This window comes from Siniperca chuatsi, linkage group LG10 (assembly GCF_020085105.1).
Source record: "Siniperca chuatsi isolate FFG_IHB_CAS linkage group LG10, ASM2008510v1, whole genome shotgun sequence".
NCBI lineage: Eukaryota > Metazoa > Chordata > Actinopteri > Centrarchiformes > Sinipercidae > Siniperca > Siniperca chuatsi.
This window is the reverse complement of record NC_058051.1, coordinates 26,635,708-26,661,534: the sequence shown is the minus strand read 5'-3', so window position 1 is coordinate 26,661,534 and position 25,827 is coordinate 26,635,708. Positions and strand designations below refer to the sequence as shown.

Genomic DNA, 25,827 nt, shown 5'->3' with positions numbered 1-25,827 from the left:
TCCCTGTTTCTCTCTTTCTCACACAGACACATAGTTGAACCCTCATCATTACAGATTGTAAACCGTTAGGGATCACAATCAGAGCGATGGGGGATTGTCGGTGGCAGCGGCGAGACCTGGCAGCCACAGGTGGTTCAGCTCGGGGGAAATTTATCACAGGAGACATTCTGACCTGCAGGGACCAGCCGTGTTAGTCAAACCTGAGAAAAACAAGCCCAGTGGTCGTTATGTTTTTTTTTTTAGTTTGTGCACACTCAGAGAAGGAGTGGTGGTGGCATCACAGTCAGATCAAGGGTGGGGGTGAGTGGGGAGCGATGTCGAAACGGAGGGATGAAGAGACGGGAGGTAAAGGGGGGTAGGGTCGTCGTTAGGCTCCGGTGCTTGTTGGCGTATGGAGTATTGCTCATGTTTGTTTCACTTGACTTGCTTCTTTAGCATTTATGTGATGCAATAATTCTGCCCTCACCTGGGGACAAATGTGATTCATTAAGTTCTCACACACTATTGAACACACATACATACACAAACATTTATGTCATACACCACATTCATGCACTCAACAATCTTGGCCCTGCTTGCACACATCAATACACACACAAACTGAAACACACACACACGCAAACATGCACATACACTCAAGTGTGTTTGTGTGTAAACACACTAGAGAGAGTGTGGAAGAAGGAGAAGAATCAGCCGAGGACAGAGACGAGTTGCATTTATCTTCTGCATGCTAGGCTGCTGCGTGTGTGTGTGGGTGTGTTAGTCCCCTTGGATGAGCACACAACGGCTGAGGATGCTGCTGGGAGCATGAGTTCTGACCGAGAGGAGTATGACATGGTCTGTCAGAAAGCTGTGACCCTAATTGTTGACCTTTGCCTTCACAACAGCACACTGTTGGATCGGGACACCTGTCAGGATTACCTCTTCCTGTTGTCCAGCCAGAGCTCTGACCGCAAAGAACCGGGTAAGGATTATAATTAACTCCTGATCTATATTGGGTGTAAGGCAGTAGCTTTCCTGATGTGCTTTGTAAGTCTCCATGTTCAGCTTTTCCTCAGAAGAAAGCTAATTTTAAAAGATTTTGTATATAGCAATGCTTTACTTGTATGTGAATGACAGAGCTACATTCTGCTTTTTTGCCATTTAACATGTGGTTTTACTTTTTTTTTACCACATGTACGGTCACAGATGGTTGCTCAGACAGAGCATCGACAGAGTCATTAATACATCCTTAATGAGTTTTTGTGACCTCAGGGCAACAGGGAGCAATAGTTGAATAAAACAAACTCCCCAGTTTGCTCCAGTAAGCAGAGCTTTTATACCATTCATAGATAAACCTTAAGGCTGACTAATCCCAGCTGATGCTGTCCTTACCACTCAGACTTACAAAGAAAAGAGATGAGAAACCTTTTCACAAATGTATGTTGCTGTGCCTGGGTGAAAAACAAATATGAACACATGTGAGCACAAAAGCAGTAACATTGTGTGTTTAATCCACTCAGTAAAGTTTCAACATCCTGAATTGGATTTTTGACTTATTCATGAGAGGTGATTTACACATCTGTTGCAGCCTTGTGGAGCTGTTGCTTTGGCACTTGTAGTGGGCTTCACCCTTCTTAAAGGAATAATAATCCCTCTCTTCGAAATCATTGTTAAAGGAGCAGCTCTACTATGGGCTCTGGCAGACTTTGTGCGCTTCAAGTCTTCATTGTGTGAATTCTAGTTGTGAAAATGTGCCGGTCAGTCTGGCAAATATTGGCTGAATTGTCTAGAAGCAGAGGAAACTCATACATTTACACTGTACAAGATATGACCAAAGGGTGTGTAAAGAATTGCAGCTTTATAGATTTCGAAAAGCAGTCTTCCCTGAGCTCTCAGTGTAAATATTTTTTAGATAGTTGAGCTTACAAGTGTACAATTTGAAAATGCTTTATTTTTATTTGGAAAACTGGATTTAGAATACCATTGCAGTAAGTATACCAGGGCATATGATTTCATACCAATTACGTGATCTGTTGCATATTAGATATCCAAAACTGTAATCTATAATCACTTGCTAATCCATCTAATATTATATTTCTCCTTCCAACCAATGAGTTTCTTGTAAGTCCATGAGCACTGATTTTCGGTTCTATGTTTGACAGAGAAATTGGTCTTTGGTTTTGTCAGCAGGTGCACAGGAAAGAGGAAATATTATTTGTGGGTGCTTTTTCAAGGATGGGTCCCTGTTCACAGAGTGCATGTCACACCAATCCTGACCAAATCCGCTGTCACCTCACATCATTCTCACTGGAGGAATTGAACGTACATCACAGTGCCACTGGCATCCACTATTGAGCTGTGGGGACATTAAATGCCATTGCATGTTACGTAGCCGTTGATTTAAATTATTTCTGCCACAAGGAAGCAAAAGACAAGCTGCTTCCCATAATGTTGGAGGATGTGTAGGTTGGGGGTTGTATGAAATGTCTCCTTGTACACCGGCCACTTCATTAGGTACACTTGTACAATCTAATGTGATCCAAAACAACAGCTCTGCCATAAATTCTGCCTTTACAAAGATAATAATGTTCAGTTTTTACTGACACTGTCAGAGAGGTATTAATTTAACTACATGTTTATTATTGAGGTTGTAGTTTGCAGTGGACTGCTTTATATTGAGAGATATTTCTAATATTTTGGCCACCACATTTACATACATGAGAGGGCCAGAACATTAGAAACACACACCAGTACAACACCACCACCCACTACTAATAAACATAAAGTAGAATTATTACCTTTCTGAACTGTTTATAAACTAAAGATTTTCTACAGATTGAAACACTACTTATATGGCATAAAAAGATCACACTAACCAAAAGTTATAATATCTTTACCACACTACTGTAACAAAAAAATGCCATTTGTGATGATACATTGTTATATTTGTTAGTTAAAAGTCCAACTGAATTCAAAATTCCTTTTGCGTACAAATCAGTATATATACTTGGTGTTTGTTTTGATTTGTGTACTTATTTGGTCAAAATTGTAATAGAACAGAAGAAATTTAAGTTTCATTTATTTTTCTGACCTGTATATTAGTGTTCACGGGGTGGCGTGAATCTTTGGTACCAGCTGACAATGTTGGTACTACCAATTTGATTGGAGCAATATCTGTGAGGGCAGGTACAAAAACAGTTCGTAATATCGCTTCAGTAGAGAGACAAAGTCCTGACGTCATGTCTGGGCTATCCTGGCTGTTCCAGTAGCTTCTGTAACTCAACGCAGTCTCTCATTCAGCGTTTCCTTCATCGGCCTTCATCGGAAATGTGTTCAGTGGATTTGTTACCCATACTAATTGGCAAATTGGCATCTACTATAGCACTTTATTATTATTTTCTGTTAGAGGTTGAAACCTTCGTGTTTTTAACAAAACTAAACAACAATTAATTTGTTAGTATAAAATTTACGTCTCCCATGAAAATTTACCAGTAAAGCAGGGTACTTCGTCATTCTAACTTAGTTTTTGTCCATAAACATCAACAATATCCACCAGCACTCTCTTCTAATGTCCTTTTTGTAACCTTTTTGCTGTAATTTCTGCAGTCTAAAAACGTCTACACTGTTAGTCCACTTTTTCCCGCTGTTATTACAGACATGTCTGAACTAGCCGCAGCCTCTGGACTCACCCATGGACTGTGACAGCTGTGACTAACTGACGGTGGTCTAGGGCTTATGGGAAATAGTGTTTGTTAAAGGTAAAACAGAAATATTAAATAAACAATGATGATATCTATATATATATCGCCATCATCGAGACATATGGAGTTAATGTATGGGGCCATTGCTTAGCCCCATCTGTGATCTGAGCACTCTGTTACTCTGTGACTCATCCGTACCTTACTTATAGAGCATGAGGTTACAGGGCTAATTAACTTTTTGCTGTGAGTTTTGACGGTCTAGTCATTTGCCATCACCACAACTGAACCCACGAAAGAGAGACAGCTAATGGTAGCTAGACCTCCTTCCTTTGTATAATGCAGAGCAAACACAGCACAAAGTGTCCAGGTGCCTGTCAGTGGTTTAGCAGGTGTTCAAATAACATAAAGTAACAAAAAGTAATGTCTAGTGGTAATCAGTGCCAAGTTAGACTAACTGTGTGTTTAAACACGAATTCGCCCTGGGTGAATTTACACGAAAATGCGTCAACTTGAGCAAAACACATGCGTGCATTCCTGGGTTTTATGAATCTACTTCATAAATGTACAGAGATAAGAAGATAAAGGACAGAGACTGGAGGGAAATAAAGCTTTACAAGCTACTTACTAGTTAGCTTAGCTTGCTAGCTTCCACTTTGCAGTGAGAGTGAAATACAAAATTAACAGCATGGTGGGAAATACTAGAGGTGGGTCCCCCAAAATGTTTATCATTGAAATGAAACATACCGCTTAAATCATTAATAGTTGATAGCCGAAGTGAAATGCATGAAAAACTTTTTTTTTTTTTAAACAAAAAAACGAAAGACACGCTCCAGTCAGTAGTGCACAATTGAAGTTCACAGTGCTTTTCATAGCAATGCCAGTTTTATCCTCCTTGGAAATGGAATAACATGCACAGCGGCAGTATCATTATAGTTTTTACTCCCTTTCCCCAAAAGAAAGGAGAATTAAAATTTCAATTATAGTTTTAATTATCTTAAACTTGCAACGTAATACAGGTTATTAATTTCTCACTACTCCATAAACTCACCCCAAGATGCACTTTTCACAGTCAAACACAACTATACATTCCCATAGTGTTTCTATTTGTACTGCTAAGGCTCTTTTCTGCTAAATATTGGTCAATGGTGTGTTTTTTTGCTGAAACCATCAATGAACCCGAATATTTAGTATGTATATTCTTTAATCTATTTGTAATTTTCATTTTTCTTTGTAGGGAGATTTGAGAATATAAAATTAATTGCTTTAATTTGCCCCATTTTCTGCTCTGTGACAGTGCAAAAAAGCAAATTAGGTTCGCGAACATACAGCTGTTTGAATATATCTGCAGCTATCAGGCTCACAGCAGCAGAGTCATTTTACCGGAGCAAATTTCCCTCTGAACTCCCCGCTGTTGGCTGAGTATCCCCTCGCTAGTTTCAAATCGATTATGATAAAATAAGAAAGACTAATTGGAAAGCCTGGGACTTTAATTCCCCTGTCCTGATGCGGCTGGGAGATAATAACCCATTGTCTTTATCGACCAATTTGTTGAATCTTGAGCTGGCTGATTGTATTCCAATCAAGGCTCGGCATGTCACCGCGCTGGACCCACCTGCTGTGCGTGTGAAAGGCAACACAAGACTTTTTCAGTGAGATAAATGAGAACTCGGATCGGCGTCTCACACTCTGCTGAGCGAACATTTCCCACTGATCAACTGCCTGCCTTAGATATTGATAATCACTCCAGTGCGCTGCTACAGGTTACAAAACATATCCCTTAAAGCCGGTGTAGCTAATGAATGGCGGGATGCACTTACAACCCCCTCATCCAAACACACACACACACACACAACACTCACCCTCATTACAAATTCCACTTTCTTTATTAGGTGCAGCTTCAGGTGTGTGGGCTTGAATTGACGAGGCTTATTTTTGAACTCATTATTTCTCGCATGCCCATCTCATCTTGAGGTTTATTAAACAAGACCATGGCTGGCAGAGGACATTAGCCTCAGTGGATCATTCATTTAGTTCCCACTGGTCTGCTCCTCTCTATCCGTGGTATTTGCAGGGACGGATGGTGCATTGCAGGTTGAATCCAAAAACAAAAAAACAAGAACATCAAATTAACTGCACTGTGGAGATTAGAACCCCAGCCGAACCACTGTGCCTTTCAATAATTCATACCCACTGTCTACTGTCTCTGTATTTTATTGATACAACATTTCACCGTAGACCACAAAAGAACACTGGAGACATGGCTTGTTCCTGTTGTGGAAGATAACACGCTGAAAAATGTCTGTCTCAGCTGTCATGAAAAGACCAAACGCCAGTCCTCAAAGGCCCGTGCTATTATTGTTGTAATCATTAGAATAATTAAAAATTTTTTTTTATAGCATTCACTCAAGTAAGATGGCAGGGAAACTGATCAAAAATACAGCATTAGGAAGGTTTATGTGGTCGTATCTATTAATCCAGCCTTTATCCTTTCTTTGCACCTTAAAGTGGGGAGGTGTAAGATTATTTAATGTAAGAGTCTTTTGATGACACCAGGGGTTAAAATCAAACAGATACAGCAGAGTAGAGTCAGTGAGCCAGTTCAGTGGGTGGAGGAAATAATGGTCGCCCAAGTGGAACACATTTTTCATTAAAATGAACATGCTAAAGACAAAAGTCAAACAGTGGCTTGGATACCACTCAGCTCTGTAAGCAGTCTGAACAGCATTATAAACGGGATCTCTCTGCATGGTTTTCTCCCACAAAATCCATCAGTGTCATTAATGACAAAAGGGTTAGGAGGATGAGTAATGCAGAAACCTGCTGTGTGTTACCGAGGCCAGCGCACTGGGCAAGGCCTCTGCTGAGCTATTGAGCAGTAACATTGGTTTATTGATTAAAGAATCGGGCCCCAAGCAAGCAGAGCGTTGAGAGCCTCACAGGATGAGGAGGAACTCAACAGGGCATGAGAACAAAATTCTCTTTTTTCACCTTCTGCCCCACTGGAGCATAACATTATACTACAATTTGGTACTGAAATACAACAATTGACCATTCACTACGCTCCACCCCCCCTTAGTTACTGTTGCTACGCATGTCAAGCTTTCTGTTCACATACAGCAGATTGTTTAGCTGTCCTGCCCACAACATTATTGTTTTGGTTCACTCTCACCGCTCTCATAGCATAATGTTTGGCTGCAGCAAGCAGCTGTTTCAGCAAAAAAGCTCTAAAAACCCACTACACTACCTGCTCAGCAACAAACAGCAGACAGACACAGTTAGAGACTAGCTGGAGAACATAACGGAGCATTTAGCAGCTGAAGAGCCAGATATTTCCCTCAGGAGTTGGTGGAGACCAAAACTGAGCGAAAAGATAGTGAATATTGGACTTACATTCATCAGGTGGCCAGAAACACGATTAATGTTGCTCCGTAACTGCTGGATGTTTGCTAACAAGTTCGCAATGTCAACTTAAAAGGTGATGATGTCAATGTTGTCTTCACAACTTGTTTCCACTGCCCCCAAGTGGCCAAAAAAATCTGTTACTGCAGGTTTAATGTTTCAAGCTGACTTGAAGAACTCTGTAAAGGGGTCTTAAATATGCACTGATGGCAACATACATGATAACGTGCTAAAAGATGAGTCTAAAAAGCTCCCAGGCAAAAAGTCAACATCCTCACCAGCTGATGATCCATGTAGAGGACATGAAAATAAAGACACAACACGCTGGCCGGGGTACTGGACAGTAAACCCAAATCCAATAAAGAGCAGGACAGACGTTAGCCTAAACCTAAATATAGTAGCATCTAGGATCAGCTTCCACACACTGGAAAATACTACTCAGTAGATGTGCAGGACATGAATGAAGCTTTTTAACATAAACTGTGAATCCACAAAGTATAAAATGCCTTTTAGCTTTAGAAGTAACGCTGGGTGAGGTTAGTACTGTAGGCAGTCAGCTAGTAAGCTGGACATGCTAACATTGCAGCTTACGTTAGGGCCACGCAAACACACTGTTTAATGCATTCTTTCACTTTTACTCATGTTGTTTTGCCTTTGGAAAGAAAGAAAACCCCTCTCCAAACTCTTTATATACTGACATATACTGACAGGCTTGCCCTGCCTAGTAACGGTTGCTGAGCTATAACAATCAATGTTTATGGGCAAGGTTTGGCGAAAGATCAATTGCAGATTGACTATAGTATATTTTTGGATGGTTGGTCTCATTTTTGGGTAGCGGCTGAGGAGAAAAGAAAGTGGTTCTCAGTCTTTTGTTTTTCTTCATTTGACTCCCTCACGTCACTGATGTCAAGCTCTTCTCATTCCCCTCTTTTCTAACAAAGCCCCCTGTACCTCTTCTGTCTCAGATCTTCACTGGCTGGTTCAGTTCATGTTGCTGTTTAGTCATAATGGCTTTTGAGCTGTCTGTCACGGTGAAAGCTTTAGGCCTCTGGGGCCGACACTCCAGTCACACTGGCAGGGTTGATGGTGTAGAATCAGACGTGAAGCCTGTACACTTCATAACACAAATTAATTTGCAGCCTTACAGGGTAATATAACTAAATGGTTGAACTCTAAACATACGGTATTGTTCCAGCAAAGAACAAAATCAGAACTGAGATCTGTAAAGACATAACTAAAGCTGGTCCGTGAATAGTGACAAATGCCCATTAAAACTTCCCAGAGCCCAGTGTGACATATTCAAATTCATTCTCTTATTCGAGTCCATAACAGCCCAAAACCAAAATAATTCAGTTTACTATTGATGTATGGCAAAGAAAAATATCAAATCCTCACATTTGAAAAGCCAGAAAAGACAGTAGTGGAATGTAACTAAGTACATTTACATCAGTACTGTACTTAAGTAAATTTAAGGCACTTACTTGATTATTTCCATTTTCTGCCACTTTATACATCTACTCCACTTCATTCCAGAGGGAAATATTGTACTTTGTACTCCACTACATTTATCTGACAGCTCTAGCAAACGGTATATAAAGTAATTAACTTAGCTTCACAGTGATGGATCAGCAATTATAATCAAACGATATAATAATATAACACTGACGGGGGTCATTCTGCTGCATATGAGTATTCTTTCTTTCGATTCTTGAAGTATATTTTGCTGATAAAAGGATCTGAATACTTCTTCCAGCACTGTTCTAATTCTTTTATTGACATTGCTGCAGAACAACAATAGAGGTCAATGAAGGTAATAGAAATCAGGATTCTCAGGCTGTTGATCTTGATACTGGTATTACCATATAAGAACATATTTAGGGTTATTGTTTTACAATCATCCATTTAGGTATCTAAAAAAAAAACTTTTCTGCCAGATACGAAAGAGCTTTTATAATGGATTTTTTGTGTTTACAGGTTGCCTCACTACACCCAAGTGGCCAAAAAAATCAATTAACACTGATCTAAATCTGAGCTCATTAGCCTATTATTTTTTTTTACCTTTAATTATAGCGCTGTGATTTGTCAGATTAATGTGATTTGCAAGGATAGGTGTGTACATTTAATGTGTATTAACCGGTCAAAGATAAACTAGGCCTTTAATTACTTTGCTTCCAAGAGTGTATTTTTATTTCCAGACCAGAAGCTACTGTAGATGTGTAAATAGGCAACTGTTCTGCTGTAACACGTTCACCATGATAACTTTATCAGGTTATAATGTGTCCTTCAATTGTGTTCACAGTTTGTTGCTTTGCCATGTGACCAGAAATCAATTAATGCTGTTTTAAACAACAAAGAAGCTCAAGGTAGTCAAACAATACATATTACAAAAGAAGAAATTTTACTGTTTATCTGTTTTCCTAATCTCATCTGTTTAACTGATCTTTTTTTACTTATGGTGCTTAAAATGTTCACAGAAATACCAGAAAAATCTCTCCTGTACAATCTAAAACAATCCAGCATTAACAGCCCTACAAAAGTAAGGGTACTGTATTACGTTTTTGTTCAGACTGTCAGAGGTGTGCGAGAGCTGTTTATTCAACTTTATGGTCATTTTGAAAGCTGTAGTTTGTGGTGCTGTATTATACTGAAAGGGGTTTCTAGTGTTTTATCCACTGTGGCCTTTTTCAACTGTCCACTAATGTGAAAGAAATCACTCTAAAATATTATGTCAGGGCTTGTTGGGCAAAATAGTTTAAACTGTAAAGTGTATGAATGAATGGATTCTTTATTTTCCTGTAATACCATTGATAATGTGTATCCATGGCACATAATAATCACATGGTTCCTGAACCAGAGAAAAGAAAGAAAAACATGTTTTACACAGAAACACAATATAAAAGCATCTACATTCCAGATACTCTGAAAATTCAAAAGTGTCATAAAGCCTTTTCATTACGTCCGCCTCCTCCAAAAAAGTCTTCTTTGGTTTTACCCAACAACCTCTTTCTTAGATCATGATATAAAGGACAAAATAAAATTTAATTTAACTCACATATCAGTCAAATCCGATCCAGTTTTTCAATACCAACATAACATCCTGTTTCCACATGTAGCCGTGGGCAGATTGAATTCCTCCAGGAAAGATTAGTTTTGATTAAACCATATATACATGTACTGTACAAACATCTCCAATAAGTAAAGTGACATAGTGAAATAGTGTCATTATTCTCATACAGACGTGTGTGAAAATAACACGTGTCATGCTTCACCATAAGAGGTCCAGCCAACAGAAGGGTGTGAGGTGTTTCGCCTGTAGCCTCTGGGTGAAGGATGTGAGATATTTTCTATCTACTAAAACTGTAACTAACCACAGGCTATGCCAAGATAATGAGGAGGCGGTCTACTATATTAAAACTTTATTCAATAATTAGATAGAAACGTTGCACACATGAAAGGCTAAATTTAATACAAATACCAATGCTTAAGGGACAAACCAAGGGTGTAATATGTAAGCAACGCTGCATTGTTTTATACTATGATGCCAACAGTGTACTGAATTCTGCCGCTATGTATTATGACAGTGATTGAAGATGTTTTTCTTCATTTATTTTAAACTGCAGCCAAAGGGCAAGTGCACCAATAGTCCATTATACAATGTGTAGAATATCTTTTTTGGGTTGTAGACAGTACTCTTTTGTGTCTGAAAATAAATAAATCTCCTGTTTGTGAGCTGCCAGAAAATGTGTTAGTCACAGTGCAACGAGAACATATGGTGCCTAAGGCCCTCCATCAGTTCTGACTGTATCATTTCCATTTCCTGGAATCTCTGCTGCTTCCTATATTTTGTGTTTTCACTTATACTGCCATTAACAATCCCCTGAGGAAACATGACCCACAAGAAGTACAATCAGGGAGATGTGGGGTAGGACAAATTGAATAACAACCTCATGACAAAAGACTAGGAGGCACAGAAAAGTGTGTCTACGTCTGTATGAACTAGATTTGTGAGCATGTCAATATGTGTGTGTGTTAGTAGGGTCATACACGAGGCTTTTGAACACCTTGGGTGATCATGTTTCATTAAAACTAAAGGCAGAATTTGATTTATTTTTCTCCTTCTTTGCACAGAACGGGAAAATAGAGGTGCAATTTTGAGGTTTGTTGTGACATTTCATCCTCTGATTATATTAGTGCCCTCTGCAAAGCAGGCGCTGCCTGGTCTGAAATGATGTTACCTAGGCTGACAAGAATTGATGGAATGACCTTACAGCTTGTCCATAAGTGGAAAATTGCTCCATTGTTTCACTATGAATTATTGGAGATGTGAAAACAGCCATGTAACCCTGATGCATTTTTATCACTAATATTACATCAGTGGAATAACACTAGACTATGGCACAGGAGATCAGAGGAGTAAAGAGTTATTGGAAAAAACTCTAAAACTTATAGAAAAAAGCTTCCTATGTGCAGTATACAGTGAAATATATGGTAGACTGAATGCCAGAAAACGAGTAGTTCTAATCACCTCATATGCACACGCTGTGGGGGCCATGGTCCATTATTCATCAACAGATGCATCCATTAAATTTACATATTTCATTTATCTTTTAGATGCAGTAATAAATATCCAGATATGGATTGTGATTCATGACAAAATTACTTGAAATTCATTCATTCTGAGGCGGAGGTGCAAGTTTTGACCAGAAAATAATGTGACAAGATATGTAAGGAAATGCAAATAGCAGAAGTGGAACTTTTCTGAAACATATAAATAATTCTAACAGATTCGCAGGCAGGTGAGCTGCGAACTTGTGACTTACATCTTTTAAAGTTTCTGCTAGATGTATAGAAGGCTAACTAGAATAAATCTTTACAACAAATGAGCAGACACTTAGTGTTAATGAGCAGTTAAAGTGAATCTATGTAGCTTTTGAGCAAGACAATAGATCTCTCTTGCAAATGAAAAATAGAAATGAAAAGCAATAAAACACACCCTTTCAAATTCAATACAGTTGTGAAGTGGAAGGAGCTCTTTCGGGGGGGCCCTGATTCTGGAAGGAAAAGTCCAATTAATTTTTCCCACAGACAATGTCTGAATGACTCACAGTTGGGGCACTTCTACGGTTTGGATCGCCATCAAACTCCCCTGGTTGAATCATTAGTACAAAATATGAATAACTGCATTATAGATATCTAGTAAGTAAAGGTACAAGACTGTGTACTTAAAAATTTCCAGGGAGACGTTAACTTCGACTCCCAATGTGCATTTCAGCAAGAATCCCCCAATCACTGAGCCTGAAATTCTGTCATGTGCAGGAGCAAAAGATTTTTTGCTTTTATCAAAAAACTCAGTTCACGTTGGATTTCTGGGTCAGTTTTGGATGAATTCAGTAGTTATGACGACGTGTTTTGTTTACAAGTGCGACGACGAAGCGTTTTGAATTTTCTACAACTGGCTTCTTCTCCATAGCAATGGGGGCCAAGTCATTAGAGCTGTCCGCCAAAATGACAGACACGATTTCTCAGAAACAAAGCTGAAATAATCCAAACTGGTGGTTCTAACGTAAACCTACATGATCGTTACATTATGCGGGAGAGCCCCATGTGTCTATGTTAAATAACATTGAGGATATTGCTTAGAGAAAAAATCTGAAATGGGAATACAGAATGGGAAAAAACACTTCCAGAACCAGCAGCTCCTCCCACTTCGCAACCCTATACACTCAGGGTTTTTTTTCAGACAAATTTCCTGAAAAACAACATGTGATTTGGTACTAATTATAGAGAAAATACAGGCCGTGTTAAATGGATGCAAACATGCAATTCAACATATGAAGATAAAGTTTTCAATGAATAATGAATAAAAGCATGTTTACTTGGGTTACGTTAGTTCAGGGAAATACCAACTGCTTTTAAACTCAACACAACTAAACTAACAGTCTCAGAACTTCCCTATAATTAAAACCAAATTACAGTTATTTCCAGGAACCTTTCAAGAAATGATTAGGAATTCGTAAGAAACATAACAAACCTATAAAGTGTTACTGATCAGCATCATACTGTGGACTTTCCACGTCTAGAAAACAGCTGACCTGAGCAGCAGGTAGATTATGATTTTATCATTTTCACTTACATGACAATTAGGCATACCCGTGTGGCATTAACATTACAACAGGTGAAACGTGTTGCGAGAGGGACAGGAATGAGCCACTCTAATTTACAAGCTATCAGTAATGACCTGGGGGTCACATGGAAATCTCTCTATGTAAATAAGCTTTACAGATGGTAATTCATCCCCTGGTAGATCATAGCCCCCTCTTTGACAAGCTAATCCCCAGCCAAGCGTGTAATTAAGAACAGAGTCGGGTGGGTATGCTGGGAATACAATGCATGCGTGTGGCATGACAGTGAAGCAGCGGTCTGTGTCATCGGTGTGTCAGCTGTCACTGGCTGTTACTGACCAAACACAGTCACTAATGCATTTGATGAGCCAGGTTTGAATGAAGACAGAGAAGAGAAGCATTACTAAGTGATGAACGGAGCATCATTATCAAATTTTTACCTCTGACAGAAACATGCGCGTGCACAGGATGTTTAATCTGTGTGAGACTGCGACAAACCATGGATATGTCTTTCAAAATGTTACACTAAGGCTGGAGGGAATAGTCGAGGTTTGGCGCCTCAGGCATAAACCACCCCTTAAAATGTTGGATCCATATGATATCACTGTATTACAATAATCACTTCATTGCAGCAGAAATGGCACACATACCTTAAGGTTTGTTACTGAGACTCTAGTTAGCAGTTCACTTACTGTGTTTCATTATAATATTATGATAACCAGCTTCTCATCTACTGTGACTGATTAAACCACAGCCATACTGAAAGAAACAGGGTGAACTAAAATGATTCTGACTCGGCAACGTGACAACGCTTTGGTGCATAATAACTAAAATACATGCACACTATAATTAAAGCGGCTATAATTTATATTTTTACAGTCTCAATAGACAATGTGAAAGAGGTCGCCCATAGTGATGAACCTACAGAGAATTATCACCTGAAGCTATCCTCAGCTTTACGGAGATTTATAGCGAGTTTCAGCTCATTGTTTAGCCGTCCGGCCTGTGACTTTACAGCTTTGGTTCACTCTCACCGCTCTCATAGGCCACACTAGGCAGCTGTTTTCAGTGAAAAGGCTCAAAAACCCACTGTACACTACCTGCTCAGCACCAAACAACAGACAGACAAAGCTAGCGACTAGCTGGTAACAAATTCGGCTTATCAATTTAAAAGGTGATGATATGTCAATGTTGTGTTCACAACTTGTTTCTGCTGCTCCCCAAGTGGCCAAATCAGTTATTTCAGGTTTAAGAATGACTTTGCACTCAATCTAATTTCTACTTCTTCTCATCTGGCCATTCCAGTCCAGTTCAATATACTGCAGTAATGCACCAAGCACCAGTATTCAAAACAATGACCCTAAAATCCTATATGTGTGCAAAATATGTTTGTGTACTTACAGTTTGGGTATGTCTGTCCTTTTGCATTTATATTTGGTCAAACTCAGGTGTTTCTCACAATTTGGACAGCAGTATCAAGGGACACTGTTGAACATCTACTATTTGTAATATAATATATAAGAATAAATATAAGGAATACATTTTCATGTATGTGTATTTAATGTGTTACACTAATGCTATATACTAAATATTAATTAATTAATTAAATATTTAAGTAGTTTTTTGTCCTATAATGCATGCATATACATGTTTTTCTGCATATACTTGATATACAACTAAGTAACTCACGCCTGTTCTTATTGGTAAAAACAAATGTACTGTGAGAAGTTTACTGACATAACATTAATAAAGTTTGAGTTCTGCTTTTTTTAAGCAGAACTCAAACTGATATGGCAAACAGTTGCATATTTACACACCCAGCATTCATTTGGAGTCATGTTTCTGGCCTCCTGACAAATGTAAGTCCAGTATTCACTCTTCTTTTCACTCTGTATGGTTCTCTACACTTCTTGAGGGAAATATTTGTCTCTTTAGCAGCTAAATGCTCCACTATGTTCACCAGCCAGTCGCTAACTTTGTCTGTCTACCGAAGAGTAAACCAAATAGTTGTGGGTAATAAAACCAAAACAATGAGCTGAAAGACGTTAAAATGTTTTACAGAGCTGAGGAGAACTGCTGGGTGATAATTATCAGTAAGTTTGTCACTACAGGTGACCGCTTTAATAATACATATATTAATTTGACCCATCGTTAATATAACAAATTTGATAAGTGCAGCTTTAAATAGTTGCTGTTCAGTGCTTTCCCCCCCCTATGGTATTATACAGCTGACAATGATTGAATCCCCTTTCAAGGATACCCTTCACGTAAATCCACCATTGACCCACTCCATTCTAAAAATACCCTGAGGTGAGTGGGCTCTGGATACCAACAGGGTCTACATGGTAATGAGTCTGTCTCCAACATCCTATACAATCCAAGGCAGAATACATTTGATGTTCTTATAGCCACAGCCCCTGTGGCATCTGGCCAGGATAATGTGTCAGAGAGTGCTGGAGAGCTGCCCTGCATTCAGAGTGGAGCAGGTCGGTCTGAGAGAGGAAATGGAAACACTCTCCCTGGACTGCTCAAACCACTAGAAGGAGAAGAACTGTAATATCCGGCCTCTGCCTGACTTGATCAGGAACTGATATATCCCTCTGCAGCTCAGCAAAGAACTTCTGTGCTTACACTGTCAGGATATGTACTGAAAAAACACCAATAACTCTCTACCCTTGAGTTTTAAACTTAACTGACCATTCGCTAAGCCCCTCCAACCCCTTAGTTACTTTTACTTAGTAAAAAAAAAGTAAAATTTTGAATGCAAGACTTTTACTTGTAACACAGTATTTCTACACTGTGGTATTGCTAGTTTTACTTAAGTAAAAGATCTGAGTACTTCTTCCACCACTGCGAGTTGGTTGAAAAATCTGTCTCTGTGTGATATTTTAATATTCCCAGCTGATGCGTTTTAAAACATGAACCCTGTAAAGTCCCATAAAGTCAGCAGCCTTGCCAGTTGATGATCCACGTAGAGGATATGGAAATAAAGAAGCATTGTTCTTGTATTGCAGTGTAGAACTGGTTAGTCCTAGTATTGTAAGTATGATTAGGAAAAATGTAAAATCAGACTCTTATTTGAGTTTAACATAATACAAACATTTCAAACAGTATGTTTCACATTACAAGAGGAAAGGCTTCCAGGATTGCTGGAGTATAAACTTCCCCCAATCCAATAAAGACACGTGGATGTGCTATCGTGAACGAGGCTTTTTTTTTTGGTAACCTGTACCACAAAGTAACGTAGGATGAAATGCTCCTTGGTCTTGGAAGTAGCTCTGGTTTACAACTGTAGGTAGTAAGCTAGTTAGCCAGGCATGCTAATGTTTGCAGCTTACGTTAGAGCAGACAAACACACTGTTTAATCTCATTCCCTACACTTCTGCTCTTGTATGTTTGGTTTTGGAAAGGCTAAAATAAAAAAAGACACCACAGTCCAAACTCTTAATAGAGTCCAATGCACACCGCTTTTCCGTGTAAAACACTTGACAGGCCAGTTGTGATTCCTATGATTATCATGTGATATCATGTGTAAAAATAGAATAGGCAATTTCAGTGACTGCGATGGCAATCACTGAAATTGTCATGTAAAATCGAAGAAATTTGCCATTTGGTATCAGAGGTTGCCTCTTTGTTTATAACTCCTCCATCAAGAAGTCTTGTAACTGGGAGCCATCACAGGAAACCATCAAGAGAAGACCTAGAAATGCTGGGCACACACTAATTTATTTGCATGTTGTGCAGACTCATATGAAATTAGTGTATTTTGACAAAGTTATAAATACAATAGAGTTGATGTGATACCCGAGAGAAAGAGAACAGAGCCTATAGCCATTTCTGCTCATTCATTAAGGCAGCAGAAGACGGCATCCATTCCCCGAACATACTCTCATGCCTGCGGCTCTTGAGTCCGGCCTTACTTCCTTTAACCTTCTTCCCATCCTTTCCAAGTTAACGCACAGTTCCAGGTCAGCCTTGCTGATGCATGGGAGGATTTCAGGGGGCTGTATTAATTCTCCTCAGGCAAATACCTGAGTGGATTTTGATTTAGATTTTTATTCTCGAAGCATCAGTCCCTGGGGAACACAGTCCTCCAGCCAGAGCTCAGTTCCCTTTGAACTCTACTTAGATTTTCTCGCTGGGCTACTGGCCATAAGCAGATCCAATGTGTTTTTGAAGCCTAAGAGGACAGTAGGCTCCTGATGTATGGTTCATTAGAAAGATGAATTGTGCTGAGTGCATCCCCGGTGAGGAGTGACCCTGTTGGATGTGCCAGAGCATTTTTTGAAGTTATGTATGTATTCAAGATTGCTTTCTCCACATTCACTGACAGCAAGGGACAATGTCAACCATCCTAAAAGAATTAAATGTTTACCCAGATATGTCCAATAAACCAATACATTTGAGATTTAAAGACAAGTAAATAGTCAATAGTCAACCCTACAATACAAAGTACTGCACCTTCTAGTTTTGTTAAAATCTGTGGTGCTATATTTATGTCCATTCAAGCAAATCTAGGTTTATTTGTATATCACTTAATACAACTCAAAGAGGGATATGTGTACCCGGAACTTTTGGTTTGTGAAGGATTAAAGGCTCTAGTTTTGTTGATCAGTTCCACATGGCACAAAGTACAGACAAGACTGTACAAGCACACATGACTTTTTTTGTGGTAAAAAGTTACAACACAGTGGGCTTAGGAATGCATTTTAGGTAGGTGAGGTAGGACCAATCAGATCATTTCTTTCTCCTTCTCTTAAAAAGCACACTGTGGCATGACATGCTGACATTTTCATGATGAAGAGAGCGATAAGGAGCGAATGAGCCACAAGAGCTTCCCTCAAGAGAAATTTTAGGCTACTGTATGTCCTTGTGCAAGAGGTAAGGAACTGTGATGAGTGAAAATCTGAAATGAAACCACCTTGGGAGCAGAAAACGGTTCCTCTGTTCCTGGAAAAACCATTGCCTACAGATCGGTGATTCTCAACGACCAGCTACACCACACCTCCTGTCAGCACATTCACTTCAGCGGCCTCTCAGAATTTCTGTTGTGCATTAAAGCTGAGTATCCACTCTGTCCATCACCATGTTCTTTGACTGATGTATCGCCTCCAAAACTGGAGGTCTGATCTGACCATGGAATAAGCTAACCTGTAATTCGAACACTGCATGAAAAGAGATGTTCTCCTCTGCAATTAGAGCAATTGTGAAATAAGCCTTTGGTAGTGAAACGCTGTACTACTTCCTTTCTCTTCTGGCTTGAGGCAGCATTTAAGACGGGATAAGATCGACTTACACATGCACAGGTCGAGAGATTTTGGCAGCAAAGTCTTTTGATTTCCGACCTAATGCCCCCACATTTGCCCTCATCATCAGGGTATCTCTTTAATCTTTTAATCTGTTATCTTCTTCACACAGTTTCAGTAAGTCAGTTGGGCAGGTAGGTAGTTAGAACTCACTAATTTTTCTTTAACACTCTGGGCAGTGGCTGAAGAAGTATTCTGATCCTTTACTAGAGTTAAAGTACCAATACATTAATGTAAACATACTCAAAACCTGCATTAAAACTTAAGACATAAGTTAAGTAAGTATTATCAGCAAAAGTATCAAAAGTAAAAGTACATATTCTGCAGAAGAAATGGCCCCAGATATATTATTATATTACTTATTATTAGATTGTTGACACAGATGCATCAATGTGTAAGCAGCATTTTACTGTTGTATCTGTTCGAGATGGAGCTAGTTTTATCAACTGTATTTACTGTTTGGTAGTGTCAGCGCGTTTGTTTATTTGTGGAAGAACAGTCCAGAGAAAGTCTATTTCTCAATTTGTCATTTATTAAGCATTGGAGGATCAAAACATATCTTGTACAAGGATCTTTTCTATTCAGTAAACCACAGCCAGCAAGCTGTTAGTCAGTAGCCAACATCCTAGGAAAGAGTGCTCTTCTTAACATTACACAGGGTTTTATAATAGAAATGTGCAGTTATCTGACTGGTTGTAAAAAGAAGGGGGTGTTTGACTTGGCTTTCCCTTGTTGGTGCACAGGCGGGTCCCAGTCTCTTGGCACACGACTCCACCCATCTTGAGGTGACGGCGCCCTAGGGGGAGGAACCCTACACTTCTTGTTTGTGAGTTGTTTACTGACCTTGCGCCGCTCCCCATAACTGCTACTTCTCCTCTCATGGCCATTACAATACATACTGTCGTCAGTACGTGATGTTCTGTCTGATATCCCTGTTTCTTTGTATAAATGTAAGCCTGTTTGCAACAGCTAATCAACTTTTCCCTGCAGTCAGCAAGTCTGCAGGACAACACTTTGAATTGTTAAGCCTCATGTCCTGCGTGTGTGTATGTGTGTAAGTTTCAACATGGTATTAATATAATAGGCAAGCAACCTTCGTTTAAATTATTAATTCTCACAGTAGTTTAATCCAGTGGTTCCTAATTTATGGGTCGGGTCTCTCTAAAGGGTCACAAGATAAATCTGAGTGGTCGTAAGATGATTAATGAGGAAAGAAGGAAAAAGGTCTTCTATACAAATCTGTTTTCATATTTTGGACTTTTCTCTAATCTTTGTTTTTTTGTAAAATATTGGAGAATTTTATTTATTTTGGCCTCAAACACTTATTTAAATGAGATCATCTCATTTCAGACATTTAGAAGGTAAATGTCTCTTTAGTGGAACTGCTAACAACTCATCGACATGTGACACATGTCAAAGGACCCCTGCTAGACACTGCTTATTATTAGAGGACACAATCTGAGAAAGAATCACTGCTTTTAACAATACATTGTATTTTATACATTTATCATGTGTTTTCTATCTAAAATCTTAATCTGTAACCAGTAACTGCAACTGTCAGATAAATGCATTGGAGTAAAATGTACAATATTTCTGAAAATGGAAATACTGTAAAGTACAAGAAACAGAAATAGAAAATATTCTATTTAAGAACAGTACTTGAGTTAATGTACCTAGTTACTTTGTACCACTGATTCTAGGTCTCTCTGGCTTTGTGGCCTCTACACAGAGGATTGTAGTGACAGCCACACCTCAGCTAAATGTTTTTTCCTTGCTCCATTCAAGGCTGTTAAAGTGTAACATATTTCACATAATTTCTATGTTTGGCCTCTTGGGTAGACATCTACCCTGAGGGCCCCCTAATCAGTGTTAATCCACTTGTGTTAGTCAGCTGCAGATGCTCGGGTTAGTGCTCTACAGCCTTATCCAGCTATCCAGAGGTAAATTCTGTCTGCTGGTTCTGGCATGCTTTGAAGTGAACCTTACTACAGTTTGGTGACACACCTTTGTTATCTTACATCTCATATCTGAGTGTTTTCGCTGGTTGCCCAGTTTCCCCAGGCTTGCAAACCACCTGGGCAGCATGGCTGACTTTCTATTGTGTTTGCAGTTGCTGCTGTTTTTCAGCTATTTTACCCTGTTATGACTTTGCTTTTATTTATTTACCATGCTGTGCTCTCTTCTAAAGAAGCCCTGAGAGGCAAGTGAGAAAAAAAATTCTGGTGATCCATTTTCTAAGTCTAATCTAAATTGTTTTCTCTCCTGTGTTCATGACTTAAGAACAGGTGAAAAAAAGCATTGCCAGGATAATTTTTCTAAGTAATTTTTTTTTAAATTTGTTAGTTGTTGTAATGCTCATTCCGGGTAAGTTTTCTCCATGCACTCTAAACAGAAGGTAGATAAATTTTTTTTGCAAGTTAAGTAACATTACTGTCATGTCTGTCTTTTGGCTAGAAATGTATTTTAATCAGCACTTCACCTGGAAGAAAACATTAATGCTTTTAGTCCTATTTAGAAAATGGGGAAGTGGAACACTTCAGCCTCTTGTGGCCAAAATGAGAATTACAACAACAAATACTAAACACTAAAAATGAACCAAAAAAAATTTTCACCTGCCAAAACTTTTTTCCCACCTGTTTTCACAGATGAACAAAAAAAAGTAACTTAGAAAAATTATCCTGGCAAAACATTTTTTCATAAACACAGGAGAGAAAACAATTTAGATCAGATTAAGAAAATGGATCACCAGTAATTTTTTTTTCTCACTTGCCTCTCAGGGCTTCCGTACTCTTTTGTAGTACAAGCATGTAAAATGGCACCATGGTGACCTTTTCCTCTGGAAAACTAGCCTAGACAAAGAATAGATTTTTTCTGCTCACTAAGGTGGTGCTCCAGCTGCTCCTGAGACAGCCCTTAATGCCATATTCAACATCATCATCGTCAACCAAGAGGACAGTTCACTGCCCGCAGCTTGCTCTTGTTATGAATCAGTTATGAAGGAAAATGAGGTAGTGCAAACCTCCTTCACATGCTTTCTCCAGGTGTAGTCATAAATAATTGCCTGCTGCAACAGTGCCTTGACTAAATGACCATATTGGAGAATTGCAGAAGTGCTGGGGGGAGACGACGAGGCTGTATCTCTCAAGAATGATTCGAGGACCGTAGCAGCTATGCAAGACAATGGTCCCTATGGCTTCAGTATTCAGGGCCTTTGAGTGCTTTGCTTCAGGCCCCAGGGACCTTATGACCCTCATTACTCTGGGCCGCATGGGGAACTCCCTCTCTCATCTCATGTTTGCCTTAGACAATTTCTTGCAGTCTGCTAGGGCAGACTCGCTGTAGTCCTTTGCATTTATAATCAGGAAGCTTGGTGACTAATGTTGATGATGACATTGTCCTGCCACTGGTTATATTCACCTCTGAGAGCCATAGAAAAGCAGACGCTGTACTCACTATGGTGGGAGCCAACCCAAACTCAGACCTTTCGCCCCACCTAGAAGTCCAAGTGTGTTAAATACAATTTTCTAGCAACGTTGATGCTGAGAGATGATATAAGTGTGACTTGGTTATAAATCTGTAGGCATATGATCAAGTTTAGTTGGTCACCATTATTCTGTAGTTTTCTGCACGGCTGTTTAATGAGTCACTTAACGCCAGGCTAAAAAGCAGTGTTTTGCTGCCCTCTCTGGTTAAAAGTTTCAAGCCTGTTTCACCCAATAGTGATGTCATGGGGTCCTGGAGTACATCTGTACATCACTGCAGCAAGGTGAGAAGTTAAACCACTGGAGGTCAACAAAAACAAGACATTATATGTGTCGCGAAGTGAAGCCTTCTATTATATGAATGTTAACCAGTGCAGTTCCCCTCAGCTCAGCTCAGCTCAGCTGCATTTTAGTGTCTTTCAGCTCATTCTTTTGATTTTATTTCCCACAACTTTATTGTTTTGGTTCCCTCTCACTGCTCTCATCAACCTAATTTCCAGTCACAGCAGAATGCAGCTGTTTTCAGTGAAAAATCTCCCAATTAACCCACTGTACATGAGTGGTTCCACATGTAGTGGAGCATTTAGCAGCAAAAGAGCCACATAGTTCCTCGTCGGAGTTAGTGAAAACTAAAAGAGAGCTAAAAAAAGAGTGGATATTGGACTTACATTTGTCAGGTGGCCAGAAAAGTGACTCCAAATGAATGCTAATGTTGTATGTAACTGCTAGATGTGTAAATAGGCAACTGTTTGGTAACATGGGAGCCATAACAACTTTATATGGGCATAATATGTCACTGTGGTGTTTACAGATTTTTCCGCTCCTCCTAAAGTGACCAAAAAAAAATCAATTAATCATGCTTTAAGAGGTCTGAGTTTGACCTTTAATTATCCGGCTGTAATTAGCCAGATTAATGTCATCTGCAAGGATAGATGGGAATGCATAGCAAGTTTTGTGTGTATCATCATTACCAGCATTGGATGGTCAAAGTTAAGTTTCGCCTTTAAATAACTGTGCTCCAAACTTTGCAGTCAAAATCAGAATCAGAATCAGAATCAGAAATACTTTATTGATCCCCGTAGGGAAACTCTTTGTTACAGTAGCTCGTCTTAACGTCAGTGCACACAGGAGAAAGTACTAGAAAACGATATGATACACTATAAACACTATAAAACAGGTCAGAAATAAATTAAGTATCATGTCGGTATAAGTATAAGATAAACTAAGTGTCAAGTACCAAGTGGGTTTACTGGTTGATGATGAAAGTACAGTCTAAAATACAATGTAACTACTTATGTAATAAATAATATTAATAAGCGGAGGTGCATGTACTGTCGAAGAGTAATTGAGGTATATAGTATCAGTAGCAATAAATAAGAAAAAACTAACAAGGGAAAACTAATATTGCACGGAAGTAGTACACAGAATAGTACACAGAATACACAGAATATTGCACAAAATGCACCATCTGTCCACGTTATGTCTGAGATGTCAAGTGGAAAATGCTGTATATCACCCTCATCTTTTACATGCAATCCCTCAATATAAAATAAATCACGTTTGGGATAGCAGGTTTTTTAAATCTAACAGTCCCGGCTCATATGTATTGTGCTCAGCTACATACTGGCATTTGTTTGGCTAACACTCCTCAGCAGTCTACCTTTAGCTGAAGCATCACTATCCCGCCGCTTACACCCATCAATGCCCCATCAAGGGTCCGTCCAGCTGCTGTCAGCCGATTGTCATGCTGTTCACTTCTTAGAAATAAATCTGTCATGCATTGTTAATGTTTAAAGGGTATTGTTGTGTATGCTGCTTGTAACAGCTACATCACAGGAAAACTGAATGATGTGATTTGACTACAGGACCACTGGATTATGGGTGCATCTGTTTCTTTGATATTAGATTTTTTTGGGTTGTTCAGCTTACACATGCTTGATTTGATTTTAATTGTTAAAGAAATGAAAATGCTGTGCTGTAAGTCAAAATCACATTAAGCTTCTTAGCAGGATGTGCAGTGTGTTGAAGCGGTTGGTGATGAAATCCCTAACAGGATCCAGTGTCGGTATCAGACAGACATACCCAGACAAAACTGTTTACTGATGCAGGTTTTACTGGAGTTGATCTCTGACACTGAGGAGTTGTTTCATTAACACCAGTTATTAATTCATCCCACTGCACACGGATCATAAATATCCCTTGTGAACAGTTCCTCCAAATTACAGGACATCATTTGTTCTGACCTCTAGAATGAAACATAGAGGCGTTTTTTGATCTGATGCCCTAATCAGCAGGACGACATCATTCGTCTGTTCCTTCCAAAACCGTAAATCTGTTTTATCACCTGACGACGCTGTGGTCGATTTGGTTGGGTTTAGGGAAAGATAAAATAAATACTTAGTTCAGGCAAACATTGTGGTTTGGGTTAAAATGACGGGAAACAAACTACCGTCTTAAAGTCCGATGTTTTGCTGGCCGATCCATCCACCCCGACCTCCTCCCTGTGTTGACTTTGTCGCTCCATAATAATGTCACATGACTTCCTCCTTTCCTCTCGTCATAATTACTACAGCCGCTAGACGACTTTGTAAGGTAAACGTGTCGTTTTGGTACACTTCCTGAAACTACCGATGCTGTCATTCTTCTCGGGAGAACAGTCTCGAAACCTCTGAGTTTTCCTGATTACTTACAAGATAAAATATGAATCAAGGACAAGCAAACATAACAGAGTTTCAAACATTCTGCAGGAGTATTTCAGAGTAATACATAATGCATCAGCTACAATAACAACCCTTTCCCCTGATAGATCTGTGCTGTTCTTATCCAGAACACACTTTCTAGGATCACAATTTTGAATGCTTGCCAACTGCACCATTTCATACATGTGTGCAGCGCTTCAAATGCAGTTAATTTCTATTTATTTTGTCAGTGTAGCGCATCCAATTGATTTCAAGGTGCTCCTGCAGTCGGAGCCTCTGGTCACAGAAGCATCCTCTGCAGACCACAGCCTGTTGCGGAACTGATGCTAATCTAGATAGAGGGAAGACTGGGTGGTTGCACTTTCTTCCCCCACCCCTCCTTCTCTCCCTCGCTCTCTCTCTGTTGAAGATTGTACTGATTGTGCTGCAATATGTCGCATGACCATGGTCAGAACTGCAGGCTGAGGTGCAATTTCTCCCATGCTTATTAAATCAGTGATGTATGCCTCTTGAAGCAGTGTGTGGAGCTCACAGCAGCTTACCGCACGTTCTCTTGACACAGAACAAAGCCAAGGCTTGCATGTGTTGCTCATCAAAAAAGACTCCCTTTTGATCCCTCATGATGCATTTGCCTAATCTCATTCTATGTATAAAAAAAAAATTAAAAAAATAGAACAACTCTTTGAATGTGCTATCTGGACATCTATTCAAAGAAAAGCTTTGATATTTATGAGGATGCCCTCATGTTTATTCATGCTCCTAAACTTATGCATGTTTCTTTTGCTGCATTGCCTGTGTTTTTAGGGAGCAAAGAAATATTTCCTTAGTGGGTTTCTCTCTTTTTTCCCCTTTTCACTGCATGTTTAGTCTCAACAATGCTTTCTGCAACAGAAGTTGAAGTGGCTTGCGGGTGTTTTAGCACAACAAGATTGAAGTGAGAGGCTATTGAGCTTGTTTGACTGTTCGCTGGGCTGAGTGAGGGATCTGCCCCTAGACATTTGCACTACAGTATCCTGCTGACTTGCTTGCTTGCTCACACTGCCATAGAAACAGGGTTCCTGAGTGCAGTGGAGACTCATTCTGTTCAGGAGCAAGCAAGGGAGAGGATCGGGAGGAGAGCGTGAGGGGGGGGAAAA

The 25,827-nt window shown here is 39.4% G+C and overlaps 1 protein-coding gene across 2 annotated transcripts in view; it reads left to right on the top strand.

Annotated features, from left to right (window-relative positions):
- The first annotated feature begins 654 nt into the window (after positions 1-654).
- The window catches only part of syt6a (synaptotagmin VIa), a 59,527-nt gene continuing 34,354 nt past the window's right edge, over positions 655-25,827 (top strand). Inside the window, exon 1 of one of the 2 annotated variants that reach the window (XM_044211682.1) lies at positions 655-964. In XM_044211682.1, coding sequence (XP_044067617.1) covers positions 808-964 — 157 coding nt within the window. In that variant the 5' untranslated portion in view covers positions 655-807. The remainder of the gene's footprint in view (positions 965-25,827) is intronic. The other variant, XM_044211680.1, reaches the window with a different exon arrangement.